Source organism: Nannobrachium achirus (genome assembly GCF_963921795.1).
Source record: "Nannobrachium achirus genome assembly, chromosome: 20".
NCBI classification, from domain to species: domain Eukaryota; kingdom Metazoa; phylum Chordata; class Actinopteri; order Myctophiformes; family Myctophidae; genus Nannobrachium; species Nannobrachium achirus.
Genome location: NC_137827.1, coordinates 42,672,077 through 42,682,457, shown reverse-complemented (window position 1 = coordinate 42,682,457; position 10,381 = coordinate 42,672,077). Strand labels below are relative to the sequence as shown.

The following is a 10,381-nucleotide window of genomic DNA, read 5'->3' as shown; positions in this document are numbered from 1 at the left end:
ATCTGTCTCACAAACTGTGTTCTATATCACACACACACCCCTCATGTATTTCACATTTAAACACAAACCATGCGAGGCACCAACCTGCTCCTCCGGAGCATTTAGGGGTTCAGTGTCTTGCTCACACTTCAACATGCAGCCAGGAATCGAACCCGGGAACCTTCCGATTACAAGATGGCCACTCTACCTCCTGAGCCACTGCTTCCAGCACCACCATAAAAAAACAATATTCCAAAAGGACATCACAAACTCCCCAAAAAAGATAATTTTATTCCAGTCTTCTCTCACTCAATGTAACATTTGCATTTACTTTCTGAACAAACCACGCTTCTCTTTGAACACAAAATATCATAGTGTTGCTGTTGGGCAGATTTCATTTTTTTTTCTATTTCTTTCATAAATGCATACTCTATATTATACTTTGTGCTATGACACGGTTGAGCATAAGAAGCAAAATCTGCCAATCTAGTTCACAATGTGAGATGTGATGATTGAGATCAGATGGAGTCAACATGCAGGGATGCGATTTCTTTGCCAGTCTTTCAGGGATTTCAGAGAGTTGTCCCGCACAGGAAACTCCTCAATGTTACAGGTCCATGTGTAAACTCTCAGAGTTAAAAGAACGCTCTGAATTTTACGTATGCGTATTTTCCTGATCACATCCCTGAAGATGACCTGTTGTCCATTTGTCCACAGGCTGGTTGTCAATCAAACATTCACTTCCTGTTGAAGCTGTCAATCAAGCGTATACTTCCTGTAGTCTCTGGACAACAGCAGACGCCACATTCCGGTACGCCTCAGCCTGGAACACGCACACACACGCACACACAATGTAATTTAATGAATAGAGAAGAGAAGAGAAGAGAAGAGAAGAGAAGAGAAGAGAAGAGAAGAGTGCCAACCTCAGGACTGTTGGGAGAGGAAATGACCACAGGCTTGCCTTTGTCCGACATCTCTCTGATGTTCAGATGGAGAGGAATGTCTCCTGGAGACAGAAAATAAGAGAGACATGGAGAGATATGGGGTGGGGTGAGAGGGGGGAGGTTAAATGTAAAATGTCCACAGTTCTTTTTGATAATTTTCAAACATTTTAGCCCTGCCAAAAAAGTGATTGCCTATATTGAATATAATGATAATTGGTATGGTAGAAGCTGAATGTATTGACCATAATACATGGTGACCATATTGGGGGAGCAATATGGTCAATCCAATAAAATATATGGTTCTTACCCAGGAACGGTACTCCCAGTGTGTCTGCCAGGTGTCTGGCACCGTCAGAACCAAAGATGTGGGTCTGATGGTTACAGTTTGGACACTGGAACACACTCATATTCTGAACTAGACCCAAGACCTACATTAGAGAGGAGATAGTATATGAATGAATGAATGAATGAATGAATGAATGAATGAATATTTTATTTCCGTGTCTGGACAACATTTGAACCATCCCATATGGGATTATCAGACACATCAAATACATACTATACATGTAAACAAAACAGACATTCCAGTGTGAATTCCACCAACAGCTAAATATACAGTATCTCACAGAACTGAGTACTTTACAGAAGTGAGTACCTTACAGAAGTGAGTACACCCCTCCCATCTCTGCAAACACTCAAACGTCTGCAGAGATGAGAGGGGTGCACCCACCCCTGCAATACACTGCCTGCCCATAGCACAAAAGTCAACATTTAACTTCATCTGTAGGTCTCCCTTCTCCTCCTATCCCACGCTTTAATATATTTACAATGGTGGTTTTATCCATTACAAGACAAAAAGAAAAAGAAAGGTGTTGCTGTTTGTTACTTATATGTTAACAAATGTTATATTACATACAGTATATGGTTACAATATACAGTAGAGGGATCCATCTGTGAATGTTTTACTTCTGTACATCTACTGTCAACATCTACTGTATCTGTCAAAAGATATTCCATATAATGCTATTTTCTGTAAGTGAAAAGGCCTGCTCCAAAGGTGTTGGTTAATAAGGCATGTTGATACTTTCCATATCAAGAAACTCCTTTTGAAAACACAGTAATATAAACTTGCTTTCTAAAGACATTCAAATGAAGAGAGATTACCGAAGAAATGAATGAGGCTTTTGCAGTAGACCTCAAGTGAACACGCAGGGTTATCACCTTACCGGCACATTGACTTTTTTGAACATCTCAGTGCCTCTGCGTGCGTCTAACAGAGCAATGTCCTGTGGTGTGGAGACTATGACCGCCCCTGCAGGACAGACACACAGAGGACAAAACAAAGCTGTCTGAGTGCACTGATGAAGGGCCTCAAAGATGTAATGTTTCATATAGCTTGTGTGATATGACCTAGCGTGCACGTGTGTGTGTGTGTGTGTGCGAGCGTGTCTGACCTGCTACAGGGATGTTCTGTGAGATTGACAGCTGTACGTCTCCAGTACCAGGGGGCATGTCTACCACCAAATAGTCCAATGACCCCCAGTCTACCTGTACGCACACGCACACACGCACACACACACACACACACACACACACACACACACACAGTTATGTTAGGTCTGCGACATAGTCTTAGGATGGAGCATAAATCAAGCATAAATGGTTGCTAGCCGTCCTAAGCAACTGGCCGCGAGGCTGACCAATAACTTGCAGCCAACTTCCCCTCAACAACAAAGAGGAAGTGAATGTGACAGCGGCTAATGTTTTTAACATTGTCCTGAGTGGACAAAAAGGCCAATTCTTAGCAGTCTCGGTTGTCATGGAAAATAAACCATTGGAACTTGGATTTCCTGGATCATACAGCTGTTGCACAGTGTAGTAAATCAAGGCTATAATGACAGTGTTAACTTGGCGTACCCACCTGTCTGAGTAGTTTCTCTATGGCTGACATCACCATCAGACCCCTCCATACAATAGGAGCTACATCATCTACTAGGAAACCCATGGACATACTGCAAGTAGAGATAACACATGCAAAGAAGCGTTGTGATTATGTAGACAAAGTATATAGACACAAAAGCACGTTGGGCTTGTTACTTTAAAAAGGAATGTAAAAAAAAAAAGGAATTTCAAAAGTATAATATTACTTTAATTATTACTCCCTGCCAAAAGTAACTTGTTAGTTACCAAAGTAACTTTTCCATTACTTTGGTTAAATGTGTACCCTCATCGGAGTTAAAATAATAATATCTTAAACAGGGATGCTGATTTGCAGCTGATCCGGCCTGTGTCTAAAGAGGATACGTTAATGGAGCGTGCATGTATGAGCACCACGGTTTGGGTGTTTTAACTGTACTGTAAATCCTCCCAACACGCAGAATCACGTTACTGTACATGTAACACGCTGTACTGTATGTCCCGAACTAATTACTTTTGGGGAAAGGTAACATGTAATACATCACTCAAAATGTTAATATTTACTTTTATATTGCATTAACTCTATTCTGTGTTTAATTTTATGTGACCCTCCCAACTAAATGAATAAATCAGGGTGTACAGTATGTGCGTATATTGTTAACAAATGACAATTTATGTATATTATTTTCTATATATCGCGTAAACATGATGTGAAATAACTAGAGGAATTGGGCTACTAACCATGGAATCCCAAAGTTGGTGAGAGGTATCATTAGGTTTCCTGAAAGGAAAAAGGACATGACACAATTTCAAGATTGATCAAGATGGTCATGACCATAATTACCATTTACACTTAGTTTGTACTACTGTATACTGTAAATTTGTTTAGTCAATGAATCATGAATGATGTACAGTATGACATACTGTCAGAGAGCTCTGGGTTTCCCCTCAGATTCATCAGCTTAGGAACAGACGGACCGTATATATCAGCATCTAAAAGACCTACTGACTTCGACTGGAAGAGAGATTTTCAGGACAGAATGAAGAGAAAATGTGAAAGGGAGAGGAACGGAAGTGAAGTGAGAAAAGGATGGGAAGGGAAGGGAGGATAGGAGAGGTAAGTAGATATATGACATACAGCATGCTATTGTTTAGAATGTTTTCTATCAGGCTACATATTTGTGTATTTTGAATTGCCACACAATTATGATATACTGTATATATATATTGATATACATTTAAATATATATACAGTATATATATATATATATATATATATATATATATATATATAAATATATATATATATATATATATATATATGAAGCTTTAAATATCAGAGAGCAATGAATAACATGGCAACCTTACCGGATCATTGGCCATTAGTCCAAGGGCCAAATTCACTGTTGTCAAAAGAAAGAACAACAAGAATACCATAAATAAAAAGAAGATTCAAACGTTTTGTTCATGAAATAAAACTTTAGTTGTAAATCAAGCGTAATGTGCAGAATGCATGCTGCTTCACAGTACACACTTACAGTAAAAACAACATTTTGAAAATGTCACAATGTGGTATTCTAGGAATGAAAACAAGTAGTACAATGAAACAGTTACAGTAGTAACAGTGCTATTACCATTATGCCAAAGGGCCGATGCATACTCCACTTTTAGAGAAAAATGTATTTTGGTTCAGATTGGGGCATCACAAAATCTTGGCAGCACCGAACAGCCAAATGACGGTAGTAGGAAGGGCTGGTTTGACAGGAATGACAGGTTTATCTATCGAGCACTGATCCATTTCCGGTTACCGTAGCTGACGTATCGGTCATTGCTTAAAGTCCTTATTATAACACTGTGTTAGCAATGGCAGATAGATTGTAGCTGCACTAGGCTAGGGCCTGGGGACCTCCAGGGGTCCTGGGTGGGGTTCCCGGGGGTCAACAGAAAAAAATGACATTAAATCACTTTAACTGCTTTAGCTATTTGAAAATGGACAATCTTAAAATCTCACAAGTTGTGAGTAAACTGAGCATGTAGAAAATAAATTTGAAACATTTTAACAATACAAATATTGTATGGGGTTCACTTGCACAGATTGAGATTTCAGCGTACGTATTAATTTGGGGGTCTCTGATAATGAAAGAGTTTGAGAACCACTGCTATACAGGCCTGGTAGCAGCTTACCTGCTGTGGTGGACTTGCCCACGCCACCCTTCCCAGAGGCCACCACGATCACCTGTTTGACCCCAGCAATGGGCTTCTGTTTGGGCAGTCCTCTGGCCATCTGCTGCTTCTGTCTCTCCTGGAGGGACGGCTTGTTTGCAACTCCTGAGCTCTGAGAGACATAAACAGGGAAGGACAATGACTCATGAGTGTAGGAAAACAAAACAGAAATGAATGGGAGAATGAAATAAACCACAGTTAGTAGCAGCCAGTGGTGGAAAAAGTACTCAAATGTTTTAAAAGTCTGAAATTCTAAATGTACGTTACTTGAATAAAAGTATGAAAGTCAAAATGTACTTAAGGTACTAAAAGTAAAAGTACAAAATGTTTGAATATAGCAGACCTGAAAGTAGCTCTGGTTCATAGCTATGAACCAGAGCTAACCTGAAAGCTCAAAACGCATCGCATCAGCTATTTTTCAAGTATAAAATAGGAATTAAGTGGTTTATGTATGTTTTATAATATTAAGATCTGCAAATACTAGTAACCAAAGTTTTCAAATAAATGTAATGGCGTAAAAGTACAATATTTGGATCTGAGATGTAGTAGAATATAAGTACTCAAGTAAAGTACAAATACCTCAAAATTGTACGTAAGTAAATGTACTTAGTTACTTTACACCACTGGTAGCACTGGCAGCCTGGCCCTTGCTCAAGGTCCAACAGTATTCCAACATGAGACACAATGAGTAGCACTACTATATAAACCGAAGAGGCAACAGACCGCCATTCCGAAACACCGCTATTCCGAAGCAGGGTTAGGGTTAGGTTTAGGGTTAGGGTTAGGGGTAGGGTTAATTAATGTGATGCAATCATGCAACAATGCATCACAAAGCTCTTAGCTAATGCTAAGCTAATATATCTTCCCAGAGAGGAACATCTTACCTTACAACGTGTGAAATAAGCACAGTACCAGGGTGCATGTTTTATTTCTCTCCCTGCCTGTAACACACAGGCTTTGTTGTCAACACGAACGCTAGACAATCTTAGTAAACATGACAGTTTGCTGTAGGTGCAGAGAGCCATGTTTGGCAGCCCTTGTGTTGTTGTTAGCCAGCTTCAAGACAGTCAAACCTGCGTTAAGTTGCGCATCACATCAATCGGCATGGGAAAATACCACGCAGCCATGAGCGTCCAACGTCTGTGAATAACACGGAAGAAGTTGCACCGGTTTCGCTAAATGCTTTCACCTCCATCCATACAGTGGAGAGTTCCTCAGTTTTACACTCCAACAGCTTTCATAAACAGTACAGTTCAGTTGAACGTAACAGTCTGATTCTGCTCTGCTGCCCTTTAACAACTGAGAACGTTCATACAAAAATGACAGAGAACGTTCCTCCTGCACCCACAGTGCTTGCCAGGACAGTCCTGCAGCAGTGTCTGCATGGCAGGTTGCAGGTGAAACCTGCAGATGAACACTCTGAAGCAGAGTGGGTCGAGGTAAGAGATCAGATGGCATTATATATCTTAAATACACAGAATAGCCACGTATTGATTGATTGATTGATTGATTGATTGAAGACTTTATTAGAATTTGCATAGGAAAAGGTACAGTTTCATGACGGCACAGTTCACTGGTACAAGGTCTACTAAAAGGAAACCATTGTAAGTATCTCATATAACATTGAATGACAGACGGATAGAACACAGTACTATGCAGTAGATATTATAGTCAGGGGGAAAAAAAGAAAAAAGTGTAAAACCAGTGGTTCTCAAACCTTTTCATGTTAAGGACTCTTTTAAATAAAGTAATCAGATTATTTTTGCTCCCAGATTGGCAGAGGGATGGTCATCTATGTCTGTTTTTTTAAAGGAGCCACAGACAGCATCCTGCCTAAGATGGGTTAGTGAATAGTGGTCTCTGTCTCTCTCTCTCTTTCTGGCTCTTCCTTTGTGCGCCTGTCTCTCTGCCATTCTTTCTGTCTTACCTTGCTGTGTGTGTGTGTGTGTGTGTGTGTGTGTGTGTGTGTGTGTGTGTGTGTGTGTGTGTGTGTGTGTGTGTGTGTGTGTGTGTGTGTGTGTACTGTGTATCTGTGTGCGTGCGTGCAATACATGGAAATGTATGTAGGCCTACCGTAATATCACAGCCATTGGAGGGCTACATACATTCCCCCCAATTCTGTCTTGTATGCTCTTGTACTCGTACTTATTGCAGATAGTCAATAAAACGTCATCTTTTTCTCTGACATCCTCTCACCTAAACAATTAGATTAATACAGTCGTATCTTGTTTTCTGCTGTCTTCCCCTCTACACTCCATCTACCTCCATAGTCTCCACCCTGTTGAACCTGAGGCTGTGTGAGTCTGACTCTGGGAAGTATGTCTCTGTGCTGGAGCTTCCCGGCAGCTTGCTCATCGTTCCCCAGGCAACGTTGGGAGGAAAGGCCAAAGGCAGGGCCATGCAGTACCACGCCAACATCGGCAAAGAGGATGGACAGAGACTCTACCATGAGTTTGTGTCTCTGTGTGAGAAGGAGCTGACGCAGGCTGGAGGGCAAACGGGGAGCGGAGCGACAGAGCTCCAATCTGGGGCATCGGTGGTGAAACGTGGGACGTATGGAAACAGACAGGTTCTCAAGCTCGACACCAACGGACCCTACACTCATCTGATGGAGTTCTGACCTGCACAAGATTAAAAAATGCAAGACCAGTGGAGGACTTCATTATGGTTTCACATGGATTCAATATAGTGAATTACAAAATGTAATCCAAGAAAGGTTACAGTATATGACACACTGTCAGAAGTTCTGAAAAAGCACTAGGACACACATAGTTGTTTTTTACTGATACAATATGTCATGACCAACCATAATTACCGATTTGCAGTTTGGTTGTCAAAATATCAAGAAATGGGTTTGAATCCTCCATGGTGCCTCTAGCTTGGCCTGGCCCTCCAACAAGCATTAGTGAGTCCTATAGACCAGTGGTTCTCAACCTGTGGGTCGGGACCCCCAGGGGGGTTCCTAAATTATTTTGAGGGGTCCTCAGAAGATTAACTTAATGTGCAACATTGTTTTCTCACTCAACAGTAAACAAACCAACATAAAGTTTAAGTGTGTAGGGCTTATCTGCACATTTCTAAAGTGACATTTTAATACCTCTAAAATGACAAATTAAACATTGGCCAAATTGTCAAATATTAGAATTACAGTTACAGAAATTGTGAAAATAGAACTGTGTTATACAAAATGAAATACCTCAATTCTTAGTGCTCATAGGTTGGGGGTCCCCAGTTAAAAAAAGATAATTTTGGGGGTCGCGGCCTGAAAAGGTTGAGAACCACTGCTAGACGAATCCACAGAGCGCTGCCCTTATACTGTAGTTGGTAGTCGGTGTCACAGTTATTCGTTTATATGTTGGTCAGGGTGCTCACTGCTCAACTGAGAATAGAATGTTCTTATGCATGAGTTATGTCCCCTGGTGAAACTTTTCACTGTCAGGTGAAAAGAAATGTCTGACCTGTAAAATGTTTTGTAGATTTTGTAGCCTGGTGACTTCATGGGTGTAGGAGGAGACACATACTCGCCAAGGCTCTCTCTCCCTTGCGAATTACAAATCAGAAACTCAAAATGTAATCAATTTAGCCATAAATGCTTTTCAACAACAGTATATCTTTTTCCTGCCTTCCTCCTTAGATTGTTTGAGAAAACAATTAAAGTTATTTTTGGACTATTTATTCCTTATCGTTATGTTTAATTTATACACCACACCTGAACCACACCTAGCTGTTGGTAGTCAAGAATGTAATTGCTGCAAAAATATTCGTTATTCTATCATCAAAATGTATTTTTGTTCTTGTAATGGTAAACCCCCAATAACCTGGGATTTACATGGATTCATTTTTTGTTGGATACAGATTACAGAATGATGTGATATTAATGTAATCTAATGTACAGTTTTCCTGACAGCAGATGAATATGGATGTACAACAGCAAAGCTAAAACACAGAGCACATATTTCCTTTGTGTTGAATTATCATAGTTATTTTAGTCATTGATGATCGAAGCGGGTGGAAAGCCTGGTGACTGACGCGAGGATAGAACAAAGCATGTCACTAAACAAACTTAGCCAAAATAATAATAATTAGGGTCCTGCTTAACCTTCCTTTTCAGGGCTCACCTTTCCGCTTATCACTTTTCAAGCGTGGGGTGGCTCAGAGTAGATGACAGAGTAGGCCTACAGCATCTTGCAATGGGCCTGGTGTACAAGATACACTACACCACTAAGATACCCATGTACTGTACCTGACAAAATACTTCGAAAAGGTTACAAAGTTACAACACCAGAGGCAGCTCCACAGATCACGTTCAACCCAGATTTGACTCAAACAAAGGGTCAAATAACTGGTAACAGTAAACCTAGCCTAACCTTACAGTAGGCCTACCTCCCCCTGACCTTTCTATTTGTAGGCCTATACTATTTATTTTTCTCATAAGTGTTTACTTACTTGAGCTTATCCTTTTAGATGACCTGGTACCAGTGAACTGTACTGTCATGAAACTGTACCCTTTTCTATGCAAACTTCTAATCAAATCTTCAATCAATCAAACTGGTACCCCCCTACTCCACTAGATGGAGGCAGCATATAAATAGACGTCGGAAGCAGAAGCAGAAATGGCTAGGGTGAAAGTGTTTACAGCTTTAATGAGAAGCACAACGTAACTTTAGGCATCGACAAAAGCTTGTATTCAAGATAGTCTTGAAGTATTATGTGAAGTACAACAACTCACAATCAACAGGGCAAGTCATTTTTGTGACTGTTGATTTTGCAGAGCAATGTAAGTGACTGGTGAGACTTTGTTAGTGTAGGCCACTGTTTCCATGCAATGGGCGTGGGTCGCGGGAGATTTAAATTGGGTCGCCAAAACATTTCTTGGCAAAAAGTAAAATAATTATTGTTATTATAATATAATCATTTTTGCTCCATGACGTGTGCGTGTGGTGTGTGCACTGTGCAGCATTCAACTTGTCAAGGACAGAAATGATTCTGGCACAGGGAGTTCTCAATCAGCCGTTAATTAACGGCCTCAATGCAGCAGCGGCTGCTGCCCTTTGATGTCCGCTGCCTCCACTCTGTCCCACTGACAGGCTGGACTGTACTGTCACAGTCTATCAGAGAACAGATGCCACCAACTTTAACATGATGGATCCAAAATTAGGTCCCCTGAAAAAAAGTTTGGGAACCACTGATGCAGGCCTACTATCTCTACTTTTTGCAAATGTATGTCAGAGAGGGTTTGCTGTAGCCTACATTTTATTTCTGACTGTTAAGATGTTTTACATACGCCGGTAGCATTGTTATATTTGTCTGCCATTTAT

General features: G+C 40.6%; 2 protein-coding genes across 2 annotated transcripts; one reads left to right on the top strand and one right to left on the bottom strand.

Annotated features, from left to right (window-relative positions):
* Nucleotides 1-279: 279 nt before the first annotated feature.
* nubpl (nucleotide binding protein-like) lies at nucleotides 280-6,105 on the bottom strand. The gene is made up of 11 exons (XM_080750473.1): nucleotides 5,948-6,105; nucleotides 5,025-5,175; nucleotides 4,209-4,243; nucleotides 3,765-3,855; nucleotides 3,582-3,621; nucleotides 2,845-2,935; nucleotides 2,378-2,471; nucleotides 2,150-2,235; nucleotides 1,231-1,351; nucleotides 903-985; nucleotides 280-802 (listed from the first exon to the last, which is right to left on the bottom strand). The coding sequence occupies exons 1-11, from the start codon at nucleotides 6,086-6,088 to the stop codon at nucleotides 740-742; spliced, it is 996 nt and encodes a 331-aa protein (XP_080606599.1). The 5' UTR covers nucleotides 6,089-6,105; the 3' UTR covers nucleotides 280-739.
* Nucleotides 6,106-6,382: 277 nt separating this feature from the next.
* On the top strand, nucleotides 6,383-7,683 carry dtd2 (D-aminoacyl-tRNA deacylase 2; the record flags this gene model as incomplete). Its single annotated transcript, XM_080751389.1, has 3 exons — nucleotides 6,383-6,502; nucleotides 6,836-6,905; nucleotides 7,334-7,683. 3 exons carry the CDS (start codon nucleotides 6,383-6,385, stop codon nucleotides 7,681-7,683), a joined length of 540 nt encoding a protein of 179 aa, XP_080607515.1.
* Nucleotides 7,684-10,381: the final 2,698 nt, after the last annotated feature.